This window comes from Tupaia chinensis, unplaced genomic scaffold (genome assembly GCF_000334495.1).
Source record: "Tupaia chinensis unplaced genomic scaffold, TupChi_1.0 Scaffold138490_1, whole genome shotgun sequence".
In the NCBI taxonomy this organism is placed as follows: Eukaryota; Metazoa; Chordata; class Mammalia; order Scandentia; family Tupaiidae; genus Tupaia; species Tupaia belangeri.
The window spans coordinates 282899-305009 of record NW_006198386.1 but is presented as its reverse complement, the minus strand read 5'-3'; the positions used below and the strand labels follow the sequence as shown (position 1 = coordinate 305009).

General features: G+C 48.0%; 1 protein-coding gene across 1 annotated transcript in view; it reads right to left on the bottom strand.

The window, feature by feature from the left end:
* IGF1R (insulin like growth factor 1 receptor) overlaps positions 1-22111 on the bottom strand; it is a 239231-nt gene that overhangs the window by 212255 nt on the left and 4865 nt on the right. Inside the window, exon 2 of the mRNA XM_014592757.1 lies at positions 20691-21294. Within this exon, the coding sequence (XP_014448243.1) occupies positions 20691-21294 (604 nt within the window). The remainder of the gene's footprint in view (positions 1-20690; positions 21295-22111) is intronic.

The window sequence follows — 22111 nt, the reverse complement described above, 5'->3', positions numbered from 1 at the left end:
TGCTGAACCCACAGGCAGAGAAAGACCCAGAGCTGCTCGGGCTGCTCGGGGCCCCTGCAGCTGACCAGGAAGCAGACCTTCGCTCTGTCCTGCGCTCTGGGTGCAGGCAGTGGGGTGCAGAGACCAGAGGCAAAGAGCCTGTCCACCTGAGCTGGGTGACAGCCCCCCACAACATGGCCGTAAGGGGCTGCAGAAAATCAGAGGCCCCTCTACTCAACTGAATTTCAGTTGTTGCCTAAAGGAGACAGATTAAGCTCTGGGCAGGCAACCTCAAGTTTGGTATGACTGATTAATCAAAAAAAAAAAAAAAAGAAGAATAAAAAAAAGAACAAAAGAAGAGCCAGCAGGTGGCGTGGTGGTTAAGGCACCAGACTCCCACATGGCTGATGCCTACTTAAATCCCAGACCTGGCAGCTTGCTTTTTCCCCTATCATGGCAATGAAAAGCATTGCCTTAACTAGTCAGTCAGTACTTCAGTTCTGCTTATTAAAAATTTCAGGCTGAGCTCTAAGTCACTATGTCTGGCTTGGTGACTGTCGCTGAATGCTTGGGGCAGCTATATTGATATTGTTTGAAATTGTGCCTAAGGGGCAGGCCCAGGGGCAGCCCTTTATGGGGTTTGTGAAAAAGAAAGAGACTGCCATCCTGCAGAGAGTTATGCATGGTATCCCAGTTTGTGTTCATGCAAGGGTAGTGACCTTGCTGGTCTCCTGTGCTTCTGCTTCCCTTGTTGCTGTCGTTTGCGCTCTCCTGACCCCCAGGAGCATCTTGGTGCACATCCATGGTGGCCCGTGGCCCAGGCACTGATGGGAAAAAAAAAAAAAAGGGGGGGGGGAGGAAGAAAGGAAGGAAGGTTAGTCTCCACTGGCTTCATCAGTCCTCAGGAGCCTAAACCATGGCCAGACCAGCAGGCCAAGATCTGACTTCAATAAATCACAACTCGACACTTTACATATTTGATTCCCTGGAGGAACTGTTTACGTGTTTTTCAGACAAGAAGAAAAGTTGACTGTAAACCACATCCTTCTCTTCCTCACCACAACCTGCCCTTCATCCTGAATGAAACTATCTATCCCTTTCAAAGTTTTTTTTTTTTAAACAAGATTAAGGAATGCATTTATTTTAAAAAAGAAAAAAAGTCTCCCTAGTTACAAATCAGCCAAACAGAGGTGGCCTGATTTGCTGCCTGGGATCAAATTTTGTCCTCCCCATGACAATAATTCATCGATGTAAAATGAATCTCGCCTCAGGGGGGAAGGTGAGAAACTTAAAAGCCCCAGACAAAAAAAAAAAAAAAGTCAAGGTATTCAAATTCGAAAGCAAGCTGTTTCCTAACTAACACCTGTCATTTAATTACGCTCACTGTCACTTTTCTCTGTGTGTTGCTTTGTTTTGCCATAGGGTTGCTGGGGAGGGGCAGTGAGAGGGAAAGTGAGCAATCACCCCCGCCCAGCGGGGTGGCCATGCCACAATCCCTTCTCCTCCAGTCTCCTCCTGGGATTCGGGGTACCTATGCACATGCACCTGGCGTGATTTTCAAGCCGCCGGGTCCAGGACTCAAACCACAGGTCGGTGGTATGGAAATGGAGCTCTTTAACCACGATGCCACCTGCTGGCCCCAGTTTTCATGTTTCCTGTAACGTAAGAATCAAGGACGTTCTTGATCACATTCTTGACAGGTTAAGAGGGTGAGACCAGGGAAGAAGGGAGGGAAGGGCGAGGGAGAACCAGTAAGAAGGTGGATGTGGGTGGGACGAGGGAGGACGGGAAGCTCCATGCTGGTGGACCCCTCATTGCATTTACCGATCACTAGGGGAGACGTGCACGAAAGCCCTCAAGATCTAAAAGTCTCTTGAGTAGAACAAGACATCTTCCGGAGCTCATTAAACCCGGGTGCTGGCCTTCTTCAGAACAAGGCCAGCCACCGAGTCAGCCCTGGGCTCCTGGGAGGTGGTGGGTCAGGTGGCATGGACGGTCATGAGCAGTGGGATCGCGGGGGACATGGGCCTGGATCTGGGCTGGCTACTCGGCGGTTGTGACGCCGTGCACCACCTACGCCAGGTCTCTGTGTGTCAGCTTCTTCATACACACACACACCTACACACACACACACAAAGAGAAAGAGAGAGAGAGGGGGGGGAAGACCCAGCCTGCAGACCGCGACAAGGAGGAAACGAGGACCCTGCAAATGCCCGCCTGCCACTCACACATTGCTCAGTGCACGCCAGCCGTGACCATAAAGAGAGGCCTTCTTTTTCTTTTATGCCTCTTAAGGTTTTTGCCATAGGGTACAAGTGCCCACCAGAGAGAGAGAGAGAGAGAGGGGGAGAGAGAGAATGAGAAACACACACACCCACCCCCAGAGGGGATGACCACACAGCAATCCCTTTTCCATTCTCCTCTCGGGATCTTGGGCATGCATGCGCATGCGCCCAGCATGATTTTCAAGCCATTGAGTCTAGAACTCATACCATGGAGTTGGCCACGTGGGAATGCAGCACCTTAACTACCAGGTCACCTGCTGGCCTCCCTTTTTAAAAAATTATTTATTTCATTTTATTTGTTGATTGATTTTTAATTTGATTAAAGAGAGAGAGAGAGGGAAAGTGAGAACAAAAGCCTCCAGGTTCAGGACTTGGACCATGGTTGGCCAGTGTCTTAACCACCATGCCATCTGTACAACCTCCTCTCAACTTTTCTTTTTTAAAAAAAAACTTATTTTGGGGTCAGTAGGTGGCATGGTGGTTAAGGGTGCTGGATTTCCACATGGCCGACAGGGTTCAAGTCCCGGACCTCTCAAGGAGGTCTCCAGACTTGAACCAGGAACCTTACCACGAGACTGTTTCACACATTGAGGTTTATGAGTGTGCCACCATCTGGCTCCCATAAACACAGTCCTTCCTAAGACAGCAATTGCCACAGAGATCAACAGGGGGACCTAGGGTCAAATTCTCCCATGCCGAGTCACTAGTAAAAGAACCCCTCTCCCACCAGATCCCTCTACCCCACGGTCCACACTCAGCATCCAGAAAGGGACTGGCAGATGTGGGTGTCAGGTCAACAGGCTCCCTGGCAGTCTGGCTTGTCACAGAAACATTCGGGAGGGGGCCTAGAGTTCCAATCTGCAAAACTCCAAAACACAGAGGGACCTTCTCGAAGGCTCTGCAAAGCTTCAACCACAAATGAGCAAAGGATGTCTTCTTGTCAACACTGTGAAATGCCTGGGATTTAGACATGATGCTGTTTTCCTCTTCAGCAAACACTGACTCACATAAAAATGTGAATAAGGGGGAAGAGTCTACCCCAGTAAGACGCTAGAGTTCTAGTTCCACAGCAGACGGACACCCTCACCTCAGCCTGGTGCACCCCAAGTTCTGAGGAGTTCACTGTAGGGTCTAACACCCTCATGAGACTAGTGGCTAATAGCAGGGGAACTGGAGACAGAGAAAGAGACAGAGATAGAGGGGGAGAGAGGAAAAGAGAGAGACTGTGTGTGTGTGTGTAAGGTTGCAATCCAGTTCCAATCCAGCTTGGCCTTCAGAGCCCAGAGTGTGTAGTCTTACTAACTTCCCATCTTATTCTTTTTTGGGGGAATTATTTTTATTTAGCTTTAATGTTATTATTTTTTTAATGTGACCAGAAAGAGAGAGGTAAAATGAGAAAGCAAGCCACTAGGGTCCCAGACTCGAACCAGAAGTCCAACACCTTAACCACCACACCACCTGCCAGACCCTCTCCCATCTAATTTTAAGGTGGAATCCTCCTCCCCCAAATCTAATCCAATTTTTCCAGGGGCTTAAGCAAGTTCTTTCCTAGAAAGCTCCTGGAATATCAAAGATCTAAATGGACTTGTCTATTTCTAGGACTGTCTTTGTTTGGGGGGACAGCATGCCCTTGAAACAATGAACCCATAGGCACTGCACAGGTCTGAAGGATGCCCAGGGCATGAGGAGGAAGAGGAAGGGCAGGCGTCTCAGACTCTGCTGTCTTCTCTCTCTCTGTGCACAAGGGAGTCTTCACTGACGGCAGGGAAAATCCCGTGCTTTCTACACCAGGCCAGGCTCGATGAGGGCAGACCTCCTGTTTCTCTAACCAGGCTCCCTTGGAACGGGAAGCCACCTGGGTCAAGCACACCTTGAGAGAGGAGGGAAAATGACAAGGTGCGTCTATGACAGAGGTCCAAGCCGAGTCGGAGGAGGGAGCTGTGGACCAGGGAAAGGCTGAGGGTGAACGTGCACGCTTCAAGTACAATATGCACATGAGCACCTGCCGCATCCCCTGCTGGGGAAGGGATGCCTGAACCACGCCAGGGATGAGATGAAAAGGTCTAGAAGCTTCCGACTTACTGAGACCCACACAGAGTCCAGCACTTCCCCTGAGAACAAGCCACTTTGTCCTGGATGAGCAGTCCCTGCCAGTAATCAGCAGTGCCAAGAAGTCACGTGGCGCTGACGGTGGCTCCTCCACTGTCTACCCAGAACCTCATTTCCGGCACCCACGCCTAAAATTTCCTAACGTGGAGGCAGGTAGTGTAGTGGTCAAGGCTCTGAACTCCCACATGGCCGACTGTGGTTCGAGTCCTGACCTGGTGGCTTGAAACTCACACCAGGCCCATGTGCGTGCGTGCCCAAAATCCCGAGAGGAGAATGGAGGAGAAGGGATTGCGGTGTGACCATCCCCCCTGGGGGGTGATTTCTCGCTTTCTGTCTCTCAGCAAGTGCACGCCCCCTATAGCAAAAATCTCTCAAAAACAAAACAAAACAAAACAAAACTCCCTACCATAGAAATCAAAACAGTGAAGTCATTTTTAAAAATCAGTTTTGGGACCAACAGATGGCATAATGGCTACGTCGCTGGAATCCCATGTAGTTGACCCCAGTTCGAGTCCTGGACCTGGTGGCTTAAACTAATGCCAGGCGCGTGTGCGTGCGTGCCCAAGATCCCGAGAGGAGAATGGAGGAGAAGGGATTGCGGTGTGACCATCCCCCCTGGGGGGTGATTTCTCGCTTTCTATCTCTCTGTCTCTCTCTGTCTGTCTGGCGAGTGCACGCGCCCTATAGTGAAAAACGTCTCAAAAAAAAAAAAAATACTTTTCCAAAAAATAAATAAATAAACTACATAAATACAAACTGGTGAACCATATATACTACATATAATAAACTATTAGGTTGTCAGGAAAATCATGATGTATTTTTCTATGCAAAAATGTGTCACGACTTTCCTGATGCCCCAGTATAATATACATAGTTTACTAAGTATACATATTAAATTATATATAAATATCGGCCTATTGTAAAATCATGCTGTATTTTTCTATGTTTTCCATGCAAAATTGTGGTATGAGTTTTCCGATGATCCAACATATACTTTATTAAGGATATATATATATAAGCATATATTAAGTAGGTATATAAAGTGTATATATAAATTAAATATTATATTAAGTACATATTTTATGCATCTACATTAATATATATTAGGTATATATAATAGTCCGCATATATATGTATATATATATAAAGTACACACATATTAAGTATATATTGAGTCATTGAAAAGTCATGATGCAGGGGGCCAGCAGGTGGCATAGTGGTTGAGGCGCTGGACTCCCACATGGAGGACTGATGAGGTTCAAATCCCAGATGGTGCAGCTTGTTATCTCACTTTCCCTCTCTCTGTTTCTCTCACTATCTCTTTCTGGTGAGTACACATGCCCTATAGCAAATTTAAAAAATAATAATAATAAACTAAATAAATCGTTCTTTTTAAAGAGTTACGATGCATTTTTGCATAGAGAAACAGAACACATTGTGACTTTTCCAACCACCCAATTATTAAGTATATATTTCGTATCTATATATAAAGTATATATAATAGTTTACCAAGTATAAAGTATATATACCTTAAGTATATATACACACACACACACATACATGTATATAAATAAAAAATGTGTCTGTATACATTGAATATATTGGGTCATCGGGAAAGTCATGACATATTTTTCTATTTTTTCATTGTCTTTATTTAATTTTATTCATTTTATTATCAGTTTTAATTTGACCAGAGAGAGGGAGAGAGAGACAGAGGGAAAGTGAAAAAGCAAGTAGCCAGGTCAGGGACTCAAACTGCACAAGTGAAGTGTGTGAGTCCAGTGTCCTAACCACCATGGCACCTGCTGACCTCCATGATGTATTTTTCCATGCAAAGATGCATTATGACTTTTCTTTTCTTTTCTTTTCTTTTTCTTGAGGGCTTTTTGCTATAGGGCGCGTACGCTCGCCAGAAAGACAGAGAGAGACAGAGAGACAGAAAGCGAGAAATCACCCCCCAGGGGGGATGGCTATGCCGCAATCCCTTCTCCTCCATTCTCCTCTTGAGATCTTGGGCACGCACGCACACGCACCCGGCGTGAGTTTAAGCAACCTGGTCTGGGATTCGAATCGCAGTCGATTACATGAGAGTCCAGCGACATAGCCATTACGCTAACTGCTGGTCCCACATCATGACTTTTCTGATAACCCAATATACATAAAGAACATGCCTTAAAAAAATAATAAAAAATAAAAAATGAAATGGCTTTGTAATGTAGATATTACAAGTCTTCCCACGGTCTACAAGTGGCTGTGCCCAGGGTTTAACCAGCTGTCATCCCGACCCTCCAAGTCTAGGGTTGTGGGCAGCTCCTCCTTCAGTACAGAGCTCGCTCAGAAAGGACCAGCCAGGTGCTATAATGGTTACATGGCTGGATTCCCACATAATCAACCGTGGTTCGAGTCCTGGACCCGGTGACTTCAAATTCACTCCAGGTGCGTGTGCATGTGCATGCGTGCCCAAGATCCTGAGAGGAGAATGGAGGAGGGATTGTGACATGGCCATGCCCCCCGGTGAGTCCTGGGGGGTGATTTCTCGCTTTCTGTGTCTCTGGTGAGTGCATGTGCCTTATAGCAAAAATCAAGAGAGAGAGAAAGGAACAAAGGAAGGGAGGGACAGAGGGAGGGAGGAAGGAGGAAAAACCCAGTACCACGACCCACGCTAATGAAACTGCCCTGCCCTTTGCTACCCTTTACTGTTTCGGTCTGTGATCCAAGTCACTCTCTACCCAGGCTGAAAAACCCAGCTCGCTGCAGAAACCCCTCATCTTTCCGTTCCTTCAAATGACAACCTTTCCCACTCCTTTGTCTTTGCATTAAGTACCAGGAGCTGAAAGATGCAACCCACTGAGTATTTCCCTCTGCCCTATACATTACTTGGTTCTTTCGGCAGCTCCTCTCCGCCCCAAATCCTTCCTCTGCCCGTTCATGCCCGCATACTTAACATAGATTTAATATTTCTCTAGGCCAAAGATCAGATGCTGAGTTTCCCTCTGACTGGAGGACCGAAGAGACCAGGAGAGGAGGAGGAGGAGGATGCCTGAAATGCCTTTGTTCCCGCAGACAACTCCAGAGAACAATCCTCAATAAGGAAAGTTATAAAAAGCTTACATCTGCACCCTCACACTTCAGAGGCGAAGTTGGGGAGGGGAATGAAACGCATCCTGCTCTCAGACACCGTTAGATGGTTTGCTAGCCTCATAAAACATGCTTGGGGGCCAGGCGGTGGCGTGGAAGTCCACTGCGACTCTCTGACGCTGACCCAGCCTGGGAGAGGCTCGGGTTCTCATCCAGAGACCTCCCCGAGTCCAGAGAACATACCTGTGCCCATGACCTGGGGCTGGCTAGGGTTGGATCAAGGCAGCAAGACCTTGGAAATGCTGGATCTCTTTCTCTGTCTCGCTCTGCCTCTTGCTCATGGAAGAAATACATGGATAAACTTAAAATAAATATATATATAAAATAGGAATTGCTCTATGGCCCTGGAGGTAGAGCAGGGGATTTACCCCAGAGGTGGACCTTAAGTCTACACTTCACAGAAGTGTGAAAAATGACTAATGAACCAAAAGTCCACCCCACACACAACCTAATTCAAGGCCGTGGAGGGCAAAAATCACACCTTTACTCCTTTTTTAAAAAAAGAATTATTTATGGGACCAGCAGTTAGTGTAGTGACTATGTCACTGGACTCCCATGTAGTCGACCACGGTTCAAGTCCCGGACCCGGTGGCTTAAACTTACGCCAGGTGCGTGTGCGTGCGTGCCCAAGATCCCAAGAGGAGAATGGAAGAGAAGGGATTGCGGTGTGGCCATCCCCCCTGGGGGTGATTTCTCACTTTCTGTCTCTCTGTCTTTCTGGCAAGTGCACAAGTCCTATAGCAAAAAAAAAGAATTTATTCATTCATTTATTTTAATTTGACCAGAGAGAGACAGAGACAGAGAAAGGGGGAGGAGGAGGAGTGAGAAAGCAAGCCACCAGATCTGGGACTCGAACCATGGTGGACCATGTGGGAGTGACCAGCACCTTAGCTGTCACGCCACCTGCTGGTCCTAGCACACCTTTACATCTTACCTCCTCTGACACCTGGTGGAGACGTCCTGACCCTCCCAGCTTCCACCTCAGGGCATGCTTACAAACCTCTGTCAGGCAACTTTTTCTTTTTCTTTTTTTGAAACAGGCGTTTGCCATAAGGTCCAGGCGTACACCAGAGAGAGACAGAGAAAGGGAAAGTGAGAAACCACTCCTGGAGGGATGGCCATGCTGCAATCCCTTCTCCTCCAGTCTCCTCTCAGGACTTCGGGCACCACCCCCCGTGTGATTTTCAAGCCACAAGATCCAGAACTGGAACTGTAGCTGACCATGTGGGAATCCAGCGCCTAAGCCTAATCACCACGCCACCTGCTGGCCCAAGGGAACTCCTTCATTCCTTCGGCCCATGCTGAGTATCTATGAAGTAAAAGCCTAAAGGGCTTTTATTTAACAGGTATAAAGTGGAAATTCCATCAGAGAGGAAAAGGACCTCCTTCTGGGACAGAGCACGGCCACCCTTCCTTCCCTATAGAACCAAAGCTAGATTTAAGCGCTATCAAAGCAAACAGGCTTGGGGGCACCCATGATGGGAGAAAGCGATCTGCTAGCCTGGGACCTACTCAGCATTCAGGCCTCTGTTTCCACAGAGAAATCCGCCCCCCTAGGGGGATGGCCACACCACAATCCCTTCTCCTCCATTCTTGGGCACCCATGCACATATACGCACACACCACAGGCATGATTTTTCAAGCCACCGGGTCTAGGACTTGAACCATAGAGTCTTAACCTTCCCACACTACCTGCTGGTCCCACTTGTCTTTTTTTTTTTAATGTATGTGAGTGTGTATCTGATTGTACAACAAAATCATTCATCGTCCATGGCCAAACATGGGACAAATACAAAATAGACCGTGCTATTGGCTGACCGAGGGGAATGATAGGACCTGGCCGAGCAGCACATGTGGAAACTGCACAGACCCATGAAGACCTGACTTGTGTTTCGAACCCCTCCACTGTTCTGCCTCTCCACAGGAATGATATGCACGCGATGCACTTTCTTCTACCTTGTTAACAACACTGGGAGAATATGAACCAAACCAGGATGGAGGAAGACGAGACCCTCAAATCATTCACAACTCATCAAAGGTTAAGAACTCAATCAATAGTGGGACCAGCAGATGGTGTAATCGTTTCATCGTTGGACTCCCACAAGGCCAACCACGATTCAAGTCCGGTGGCTTGAAACTCATGCTGGGCGCGTGTGCGTGCATGCCCAAGATCCTGAGAGGAGAATGGAAGAGAAGGGACTGCGATGTGGCTATCCCCCCCCCCGGGGAAATGATTTCTCACTTTCTCTCCCTCTGTCTATCTCTGTCTCTCCAACAACTACACACACCCTCTAGCAAACACCTCTCAAAATAATAAAAGAAAAGAAAGCACAGGATATATTTTCTGTAACCTTGCTTACAACCTCTTCTAAAGCTTCTTTGACACAGCTATTCAAAAGCTTCTAAAAGACATATTGACACATTACAAAATAATCCAATCGTTTCAAATTCACTGAAGGAGAGAACAAAAATATATCCCTATATCCTATCTGAAGAACAGCCAAGAACCTAATAATATTATCTACTTAGCCAACCATGAGGGGCCGTTTCAGAGGTTGTCAATATGCCGGGACAGCAACATCATGCCAGGGTCCTACCCAGGAGCAAAGCTCATCTCTTCTGCATCTAGAGATCTGACTACTTTCTGTTTGACTCCGTATTACAACTAATGCCTTTATTTATTTATTTATTTATTTATTTATTTTTAGAGGTTTCTGCCATAGGGCGTGTGCACTCGCCAGAAAGACAGAGACAGACAGACAGAAAGCAAGAAATCACCTCCCAAGGGGGATGGCCATGCCGCAATTCCATCTCCTACATTCTCCTCTCGGGATCTTGGGCACACACTCACATGCGCCCAGCGTGGGTTTAAGCCACGGGGTCTGGAACTCAAACTGCAGTCCATTACATGGGAGTCCAGCGATGTAGCCATTATGCCATCTGCTGGTCCCCAACTAATGCCTTTAGAGGAGGAAAAAAAAAAAAAAAAGAAACACTAATTCTAATATCTGAGCTGCTGGGAAATATTTCGAATGTCGACTTTATTTATATTTTTAAGAGAGAGAGATTTTTGCTATAGGGCACGATCCCGAGAGACAGAGAGACAGAAAGTGAGAACTCACCCCCTAGGGGGATGACCACACCGCAATCCTTCCTCCTCCATGCTCCTCTGAGATCCTGGGCAGACATGCACGCATGCCCGGCATGAGTTTCAACTGCGGAGTCCAGTACTCAAATCACAGTCTACCATGTGGGAATCCCAAGACATAGCCACTACACCATCTGCTGGTCCCTCAAATGTCGACTTTTGTATTTTTAAAATTTTTTTCATTAAAAAAATTATTTATTTTATTTATTATTATCACTTTAAAGTTTGCTATAGGGCATGTGCACTCACCAGAGAGAAACAGAGAAAGAGAGAAAGCAAGCCACCAGGTCCAGGATTTGAACCATCATCAGCACCCCAACCACCATATCATCTGCTGGCTCCGACCTTCATATTTCTAATAGCATCAACAACCTTTGTCTTTCTTTTCTCTGTATGATAGGCTCTTTGCCTTCTGAACTTTTTTTAAATTTATTTTCCCCCTTTTTATTACTAAGTCCAACTCCCTGGTCTCAAGCAGGTGCTCCAAACCACCTAAGCAGTTTGGTCTATCTGGAAATCCACTTGCAGATCTGCTGTCAGGGCAGATGTATTCACACAGCAGCTGGGCCCTCCTACCCGGTGGCCCTGAGCTGGCCAGCCTGTCACTTCCACACACAGGGTGGCCCCACAGCCTGCCCGCATGGCCTTCAGCCGCTCCCACCTCGTTCACTCTATCTAGTCTCTTCCAGAGCTCGCAGAAAGAAATGCAAGGCAGCTCCACGCTGCATCAGTCTCAATCTGCCAGCTTCTCCAAGCTACGGTGAGACACGGGCTGTTTCTATTCCCATTCCACAGGGGCTTGGCTAAAAGCATGACAGGGTGTTTCTGTGTGCCCGAGGCAAAGAGACCAAGCATGACTTCTGTCCAGTGAGATGAAACAGAAAGCCAGCTTCCGGAAGAGGGCCTGGCATTCCTCCATATGGTTTTCCCCCCGCCCACCTGGTCCCCTTGAACGGAAGGAAGATGCAAAGGGGAACAGCAAGACCCAGGGCTTGTTTCCTGTAGTGGGGGCGACAGGAGAACAACGCAAAACAAAACAACACTGGAGAAGAGGCTGGAGGGAGAATTTAGTGCGCGCGCACCCCCCCACACACAGTATTACCCAAAGAAGAGGAAAAAAAAAAAAAAGCATGCTCCAGCCTCCAGCCTGGAGCAATGGGGCCACCATCACTGTGTGTGACCTGCAGTTGTCACAAATGAAAAGCCATGTCCTTGTTCCTGCACCAAAGCACCCTGTGAGTGCTCGCCAGACACACAACCACCTTTTTAAGAGATAGTATTTAGGGGCTACCTGGTAGCATCGTGGTTAAGACGCTGAACACCCACATGGCTGACCATGGTTCAAGTTTCAGACCCGGCAGATTGAAATTCACACATGATGTGTGTGCATGCATGCCCAAAATCCCAAAAGGAGAATGGAGGAGGAGAAGGGACTTTTGTGTGGCCATTCCCCCCCCACCATGGAGGGAGGGTAATGTCTCAGTTTTCCTCTCTGAGTCTCTGGCAAGCACACGTGCCCTACAGCAAAAATCTCTCTTCAAAAAAAAAAAAAAAGATCATATTTAATGTCATGTATCAAACAGGAATCGGCTGCTATTTCGTAAAGTTCCCCAAATACCAAGCTTTGTAAGCAGAATGAATTCAGAGTTTGATAACCAAATAAACGGAGTTTACATGGAACTCAAGGCCCCACGGGCACCCTGATACAGACGGACGGATGCACCTCGCTGGATGTCCTTTAAAGATATGGCTTATCTGGACAGGACCTAAGAATCTGAACTATTCGAATTAAATGAGGAAGACCCACTCCTCCACTGCGCCCTGCTGTTGATGATAACTGCATTTTGGCGATGTAAAGAGCGCTGCAGAGAGAGACATTGGAGATACAACAGTACACATGGAGTCAACCTGCCCAATGTTCAGAATTGTAGATGGTCTCAGAAAGCACCTGTCGATAGCTTGGTTTAATTTTTAAAACGTGGCCAGCAGGTGGTATGGTGGTTAAGGTGCTAGAGTCCACATGCCCAGTCTGAGGGTTCGAGTCCTGGACCAGGCAGCTTGAAAAACACACCAGGTGAGTGTGTGTATGCATGCGGGTCCAAATCCAGAGAGGAGAAGGGAGAAGGGATGGCCAGGTGGCCATTTCTGCTAGGGGGTGATTTCTCACTTTCCCTCCCTCTCTGTCTCTCACCCGGGAGTGCCTGTACCCTGCTATCATTTATTTAGACCTACTATGTGCCTGTAAGCCTGTGAGATCTTAACCAAGTGTCGTTTTCCTCCCTGTTTCATGGTGAGACCCGCGGGCTTGGCCTTGCACCTAGGAACGCTGGAGGTGACTAGGATGAGTCTTCCCAAAGTATCCACTGTTCTTCCACCTTTCCGTAGGCTGCCATGTGTCTATTACAGGATCTAGTTTGTTGCAAAAACAGAAACAAAATTCCAAGGCCCAGCCATGACAGTGCGTGGTGGGTTGAGGCCAGTGGTGGGCTGAGGCCACACGGGAGAGCCAGGTTTGGTGTCCGAGTCACCCTAAGAAGCCAGGCACAAGGGCGGAGGTGATTCCAGACACTCTGGAGGCTGAGGCAGAAGGGTCACAACACAGCAAGAGACCCTGTCTACACACACACACACACGCACACACATACACACACTCCATGCCACTGTGTACAAAATCACTTATCCCTGCATATCACACTGTCAATGTGTCATAGGGATCTGCAAGGGAACATGACCTTCCAGATTGGGGTGGGGGGGACCTAAATGTGCCAGAGACCAAACGGGGTGCAGCGGGCACGAGATGGAGCTTCCGCTCCCCCCCACACACACACACCGTGAGTCTTCACAACACTGAACACTGTCAGAGTTACATAAATGTCTTGGGCGGGCAGGGGGTCCTGGCCAGCTCCACTGCACTCAACAGCTATCTAAGACGCTCCCTGTCCCACTGGCCCAGAGCTCTACGGCTCCTTGACTTGAGATGACACTGTCTCCCAAGAACCCTCCAAGTCTCCATTCTCCCAGGGCTGGTTTGTCCCTCTGGCTAGTCCCACAGGCAGTTCAAACAGTTACCAGGACTCTGCAGAGAACAGAGAGTTATGTTTCCAAAGACAGAGAAGCAAGATCATGTGGAACAAGACCAAACCCCAGCTCCGAGCCAGAGTTAGCCAGTGACAGACACAGACTAGAACCTGAATGGTCTAATTTTGGATTTCTACCTAGGGTTCCTTCTTTTTCTTTCTTTCCTTTGTTTTTTTTTTTTTTCCAAAAACTTTTTGTGGTAGGGTGCATGCACTCACTGGAGAGAGACACACAGAGAGAGGGAGAGAGACAGGGAGAGTGAAAAATCATCCCCCAGGGGGATGGCTATGCTGCAGTCCCTTCTCCTCCATTCTCCTCTTGGGATTTTGGGCATGCACACACACACGCCCAGCATGATTCTTCTTCTTCTTTTTTTTTTTTCTTTTAAGACAGAGAGGATTTTGCTATAGGGCACATGTGCTTGCTGGAGATACAGAGAGAGACAGAGAGACGGAAAGTGAGAAATCACCCACCCAAGGGGAGTGGCCACACCACAATCCATTTTCATCCATTCTCGTCTATGGAATTTGAGCATGCATGCACATACACCCAGCGTGAGTTAAGCCTCCAGGTCCGAGACTTGAACCGCAGTTGACTATGTAGGAGTCCAACAACATAACTATTATGCCATCTGCTGGTCCTGTGTGATTCTTTTTTTCTTTTTTTGGTTTTATTGTTTTTCTTTTTTTCCCGAGGCACTAGGTCCGAGACTCGAACCATGGTTGGCCACGTGGCAGTCTAGCACCCTAACTACCAAGCCACCTGCTGGCCCTGATCGCTCAAATTTTTTTAAACCCAGATCCCCAAGTGACGCACAGTGACTGGTGTGCCCTGGGATGCACACCTCGTAAGCATGGGCTCATTCATGTAGCCAGCATTCCCAGCTGTGGCCATGATGGAACTTTCTGGAAACGTACTGACTCTCAGAGTTTGAAGACATGTCAGCAATAATCCCCTCTAAACTGCCTAGTTTAGAAACAGGGAACGGAGGGGCAGCGGTCAGACAGGTGACTTGGCCATGTCTCTGGAACTAGCCGTCCTTGCCCCAATCAGACCTGTCACACTCATGCCGTGTGCACCTCCTGCGACTGCAGAGCTGGACGCTGACTAAGGACACCAGGGCGCCGGTGAACTTCTTCAGAGAAGGCAGCTTCTTGTCCCCAACTGCTCTGATCCCCGTCTGCAATTCAGCTTGTACTTGCCGTATGATTTAAACAACCTGCCCTGTTTTAACACGGAGTGTCACACACACACACATACGCACACACCCCATCTCCTACCCCCTATCTTTCCAAACACCTTGGCCGTCTCTCGATACGTCCACATCAGGGGAGTGTCCCAAGCAGGAAGGTGTTCTGAGATCCCACCTTTTATAGCCCGAGTCCCTGACTCACACCATATGCTAAAGGGAGTTCTGTGTCCGTCCAAGTGTTGGCTTCCAGCCCTACCACTAGCCAAACTTAACTCTGAAGCCTCCCCTATACACTTGAGTTGAGCAACACCTTCCAGGACGAGATTAGCTGTGGGCCCACACGTTCCACGTCATGCTTGCTCTAGTTGAGAAAGTCACCCTGGCATAGACACAAGAAAGGCACAGCAGAAATATGACTGCGACCGAAGAAAGACGCTTCTCAGGAGTAGAAAGAACCCAGGACCTTCACAGAAGGAAGAGCCACTGGTGAGGTCTGAAGGTATTTTAGATGTTGGTCAAATATTCAAAATTGCAACAATCAACCTAAAGTCATTCTGAGAGCTTCCCAGGCTCTTAGATGAGATGGCTATTTAAAAAAGCTAATTTCTTGGGGCCAGCTGTACTCCGACATGGTCAACAGCGGTTCGAGTCCTGGACCCGGTGACTTGAAACTCACACCAGGCACGTGTGCGTGCATGCCCAAGATCCTGAGAGGAGAATGAAGGAGAAGGGATGGCGGTGTGGCCACCCCTGGAGAGGTGATCTCTTGCTTTCTCTCTGTCTCTCTCTCTCTCTGGCAAGCTCACATATCCTATAGCAAAAATCTCTCTCTCTCAAAAAAAAGCTTAACTCCTGGAGAAGGTCCATGAGAGTGACACCTTAACGGGGTGACCCTTAGCCAAGAACAAGGCCTGTGGGAATAAGACACCGAGCCCTTGGAAATGGAGCAGGCTGAGAGATGTCCCAAAGAAACATGCACACAGATGGCTATTCGTGTCACCAACAACGGTTGGTGATCGGGGAGAACGGAATGCCACCTTCACGCCTGACTATAAAAGACATGGTGGCCCGGGGGCATGTGACCCCCTTCTAAATAAAGATCACCCCCACTCTGGCAGCAGCTGACCAAAGCAGAGACCTTCCAGAGGAAGGAGCTAACTCCTACGACAGCAGAGAGCGGGAGCCTGTACGCCTGGCTGGCTGCCTTCTCTCTCAATGCCCCGCCTGAAAACACAGCCCTGTGTCAGGCTCCATCATACCAGACCAGCGGGCCAGTGGGCAGCTGGAGGCTGATGGCACACCACACTGCATCATCAGAGATATCCTGGCCTGGGGCCGGCAGGTGGCGTGGTGGTTAAGGGCGCTGGACTCCCACATGGCCGACCACAGTTCAAGTCCCGGACCTGGTGGCTTGCTTTGTCACTTTTCCGCTCTCTCCCTCTCACACTCTGTCCCTCTCTGGTCAAAATAAAACTAACTAAATAAATAAAGTTAAGCACAACAATTCTTAAAAAATAAGAAAGAAAGAAAAAGAGAGAGAGACAGACCAATTGATTCCAGTCCTCAGAGGTGGCTTAAGTTAAAGGAAGACAGAAAGAGAGAAAGAGAGAGAGAAAAGAAGAAAGAGAGAGAGAAAGAAATAGAGAGGGAAAGAAAAAGAGAGAGAGAGAGAGAGAGAGAGAGAGAGAGAAGAGGAGAGGAGAGGAGAGGAGGGGAGAGGAGAGGCGAGAAAGAAAAGAAAAGAAAAGAAAAGAAAAGAGAAGAGAAGAGAAGAGAAGAGAAGAAAAGAAAAGAAAAGAAAAGAAAAGAAAAGAAAAGAAAAGAAAAGAAAAGAAAAGAAAATTGAGATAAGATACTGTGGGGGCCAGCAGATGGCACGGTGGTTAAGGCACTGGACTCCTACATGGCTGACTGTGGTTCAAGTCCTGGACCTGACAGTTTGAAAATCACACTGGGCATATATGCATGAGTGCCCAAAAATCCCTAGAGGAGGATGGAGGAGAAGAGATTGCGGCGTGGCCATCCCCCCCTTGGGGGGCTGGTGGTGGTGATTTCTTGCTTTCTTTCTTTCTCTGTGTGTGTGTGTGTGTGTGTGTGTGTGTGTCTGGTGAGTGCATGTGCCCTATAGCAAAAAATCTTTCTAAGGAAGGAAGGGAAGAAGGAAGGATGGACAGATGGGCAAGCCCACCAGGTACTGGAGTCTGCAAAGCCCGAAGGCTCTCTGGAGGAAAAGGTAAGGCTCTGGAGGTCAGCCAAGCGGGAGAGCCTGTTACCAGGTGCCTGACGCAGTGTCACGGGGCAGGCAGGGGACCTTCAAGAAGCCCCACAGTGTGTGGCACAGGCCCTCCTTACAGACCCATGATGGGATTTGTGTCACAAGGAACCACAGGGTACAAAACAGGGAGGCTGGAGAAGGAAACAGGACAGCGTGGCAGAGGGAGGAGCGGAGGAGGGCAGACTCACCATGAGTGGGCTGCAAAGGGTGTGGTGTCCAGGTGGAAAGGTCGCGTCCCCAGCACGCCTGTAGTTCTGACACGAGAGCTAGGGGAACATGACAGCTGCCCTCCAGAGAGGGAATGCAGGAAAAAGGGGCCGGGAGTGAGGACACAGGGAAGGCCACCAGACCCTCAAACAATGGCTGTCTGGACACAAAAGGTTACACAGGACTGGAGCCCACAAAGAGGTCTGGGCTGGCCATGCTAGTTGGAAGCCAGACAGAGACAGCGCCCCCTGGGTGCCAGTGGGTGAGATGGGAATAAGATGTGGAAAGTTCCCGGCTGGAATTCTGGCCACATTCTTGTCTGAATGTCTGTGTCCCCCAAAAATTCATGTTGAAACCTAATGGCCAATGGCATGGACATATTCAACTTGATCTAACCAAATCTTCCATTTCTTTTCTTTCTTTCTTTCTTTTTTTTTTTTTTTTTTTTTGAGAGGTTTCTGCTATAGGGCACGTGCATGAGACAGAGAGACAGAAAGCAAGAAATCACTACCTCCCCAGGGGGATGGCCATGCCGCAATCCCTTCTCTTCCGGTCTCCTCTCGGGATCTTGGGCAGGCACGTACACATGCCCTGTGTGACTTTTAAGCTGCCAGGTCTGGGACTCAAACCCACAGTCAAGAACATGGAAGTAACTATTACGCCTCTGCTGGTCCATAGACTTGCCCCACTCCAGGCTTCTCAACAAACAGCTGGTCAGAGACAGCTGAAAAGTCACAATAAGACCAAAGGAAATACCCACTGACTCACACAACAAAGACCCACTTAATAATATATATATAATATATATATGTAATTTATAATATATAATATAAATAATTTATAACATATATATATAATTTATTTCACTTTATTTATTATTATTATTTTTCAACGTGACCAGAGAGAGACAGAGAAGCAGAGAAAGAGGGAAAGTGAGAAAGGAAGCCATCAGGCATCAGGTCTGGGACTTGAGCCACCATTAAGTCACGTGAGAGTCCAACACCCTAACCACCATGCCTCTTGATGACCCCCACACACAACTAATGATGTTTTCAATAGCATCTCCCTTTATTGTGTGGAGCTTATGAGTTTTAAACACATTCCCACTTACTTGGTCACCACTAAAGGGTAATGTGGGTTTACCCTAGGAATATTCCGAAGACACCCAACTATAGCCCAGCAAGGCCGGTTCATCCACGGCCACACAGGACCCTCATCACCACGTCTCTGCCACCCCTACTCCCTCCCCTACGACAGCTTCTACTCTTAAGCTAAATGCTTTTCAATGTGAGGTCTACTTTAAAACACACTTTGGTGGCGTGGAGGTTAAGGTGCTGGATCCCACATGGCCGGCCACACGGATCACAGTGTGGACTTGGTGACTTGAAAATCACGCTAGGCTAAGTGTGTGTGTGCCCAAAATCCCAAGACGAGAATGGAGAAAAGAAACTGCGGCATGGCCATCCCCCGTGGGGGTAATCTTCTACTTTCCCTCTCTCTCTCGCGCGCTCTCTCTCTCTCTCTGGCAACATACATGCCCCATAACAAAAATAAACCACCACCGCCAACAAAATACTAAGAATGATTTAAATTTAGTTATTTATTATTATTTAATTTGTTATAGGGCATGTGCGCTCACCAGAGAGAGACAGAGAGAGGGTCAGAGAAAAAGAAAAAGCAAGCTGCCAGGTCCGGGACTCGAACCATGGTCACCCACGTGTTATCCAGTGCCTTAACCACCATGCCACCTGCTGGCCCCCAAAGAGGACACACTTTTAATTGATCACAAAAGTGACGTTAGCACAGTACTTTCCTCTAACTGTAGCCAATGGCGATTTTGAAGGCGGTCTGACCATGTTCTCAGCTCTTCAAGGTACTGGCAGTTGCCAGAGGGAGCCCCACCCAGGACCCCTGCCCTTTACCAAGCAAAAGTCCACATGCACAGTGAACAAATGATGTGTAAATGTGTGTGTATGTGTGTGTGTGTGTGTGTGTGTGTGTGTGTGGGTAGAGAAAGCATCTCCTCTTCCCGCTTTAGCCCTGGCAGGAGTAAAACTAAAACAAGGGCTGTCTGCAGGGCCTGGCCTTCTGTCGGTGTATTTCACACACTTCACAGTCTAGGCATGCCTACGAATTTTGGGATTTCTTGGGATTTCTTCAGGACTAGCCAGAGTCCGTGTGCTCCTTCAAGATTTAACTGGGTCAACTCTTAAATAACAGCTCTTCCCGTCTAACACACTGACTTCCACTAGCGAGGGGGGACCATCCAGAACAATCCACCTGTACTTGGCTGAATGTAGAAGACAAAGGCGCAGAGTCACAGGGTCGTACCAACCCTGCTCCCAGGGAATATTGACCATGTTAAGGCAAGAGTGATTTATGTTCAGGGGAAAAGACACATATTGTAGATAAAAAAAGAAATTTGAAATATCGTCATCGGACCCCCCCAAAATCCAATGAACACTTTTCAAGGTTCTTTCACTCAATGATCTCATAAGGTGTGCCCAACCGTTCAATAAACAGGCATAAAAGGAAGGAAATGGAAACCCAGAGATTTCATGGTGCACCTGGCCACACACCTATCGGGCTGTTGAAGCCATGAGGCAATTTTGCATAGAAAAACATGGAAAAAATATGTCATGATTTTTCCAACAACCTAATATTTGGACTACAGCCAGGGACTCCTGGAAGCCAGTCAGAGGTCTCCCCTCTGGGTTAGGTACTCAATATAAACCAGGTCAACTAGCATAACGACTCTGTGGCAAAGAACCAAGACCACTCTCATGGAAGTCAATGAACTCACTAGCATTCCTTTATTTAACCATATTCCAAACACATTGAAGCTGAAGAAGGCTCATCATACCCCAAACATCCCTGTACACAAAGGATAAAAGAACTGACACACAAGCAGCCCCCAGCTTCCAAGGTTTAGGGCAACTTCCAAGCTCACCAAGTTACCTTTCTCATCAGGAACTCAAAGCTCAAGGTCAGCAAGCTTCTAGTCCCAAAGTACAGGAAACCATTTCTATATAATCTGAGATGTCAACCCTCTTGACAGCAGCAAGAGTGGCCTCCAGCCCAGTCACAGACCTGCATCCCAAATAGTCCCCAGATGCAAAAGAAACTCAACCAAGACCCCCGCGAGGAAGCACTTCCGCACCGTGCTCTGAATACAACACAACTACACCCGCCCAGCGGGACACGCGCATTCAGGAGAGGAGGGAGGACCCAGAAGAGGAGGAGAAAGAGAGGGAAAGCAGAGCGCCGTGGGAGACTTACTTTTCTGGCAGCGATTGGTGGTCCAACAGCGGTAGTTGTACTCGTTGTTGATGGTGGTCTTCTCACACAGTGGTTTCTCCTCCATGGTCCCAGGACACAGATCCCCACATTCCTTCGGGGGCTTGTTCCCCACAATGTAGTTATTGGACACAGCGTCCAGGATCAGGGACCAGTCAACGGTGGAGAGGTAGCAGAGGTCTGCGTTCTTCTCGATCCTGATGGCGCCCCGAGTGATGTTCCTCAAGTTGTAAAGCCCAATGTCCTTGAGGTTGGTCATCTCGAAGATCACCAGGGCGTAGTTGTAGAAGAGCTTCCAGCCGCGGATGACCGTGAGGTTTGGGAAGAGGTCTCCGAGGCTCTCAAGGCCAGCCACACGGAACAGCAGCAAGTACTCGGTGATGACCGTGAGCTTGGGGAAGCGGTAGCTGCGGTAGTCCTCGGCCTTGGAGATGAGAAGGATGTGGAGGTAGCCCTCGATCACCGTGCAGTTCTCCAAGCGCTTCAGCTGCTGATAGTCGTTCCGGATGTCAATGCCCGGCCCACAGACTGCGGGGAGATGAGAAGACAAGGTGGAACATGGCTTCAGTGAAAAGGAAATCTTTACCTTTTTTATAAAGAATTATTTCTTTGAGGGGCCAGCAAGCGACATGGTGGTTAAGGGCACTGGACTCCCACATGGCTGACTATGGTTGGAGTCCCAGACCTGGTGGATTGCTGTCTCACTTTCTCTCTTATCTCTTTCTCTCTCTTACTTGCTCGCTCTTTCCTCTCCCCTTCCCTCTCTGGTCAAATTAAAAAAGAAACAAGTAAAAAAATGTTTTTAACTATGCCGAGTTGTTTCTTTGATTCATTATTATTGTTATTATTAATTTTTTTTTTTTTAATTTGCTACAAGACCCATGTACTCATCAGAGGGAAATGGGGGGGAGGAGTGAAAAAGCAAGCCTCCAAGAACTGGACTGCAACCACGGTCAGCCACGTGGGAGTCCAGTGCCTTAACCGCCATGCCACCTGCTGGCCCTGAAAAGGAAATCTCTTTAATCATTTTTTTAGGGCCCAGCATGTGGCATGATAGTTAGCATTCTAGATTCCCCTGTGGTTGACTACAGTTCAAGTCCCAGGCCCAGTGGCTTAAAATTCATGCCAGGCACATGTGCTTGTGTACCCAAAATCCTGAGAGGAGAAAGGAGAAGGGATTGTAGTATGGTCATCCCCCCAGGAGGTGATTTCTCCCTTTCTGTATCTCTGGCGACTGCACATACCTTATAGCAAAATTCTCTTAAAAAAAAAAATCCTAACTCATCAATACCAATAGTATTTTCTTAAGCTAAATCTTTAGAAGTGGATTCGCTGAGCTACTGTATTTACAGATCTGGGGTTTTTTTAAAGAGATTTTTGCTACAGGGCACGTGTGCTCGCCA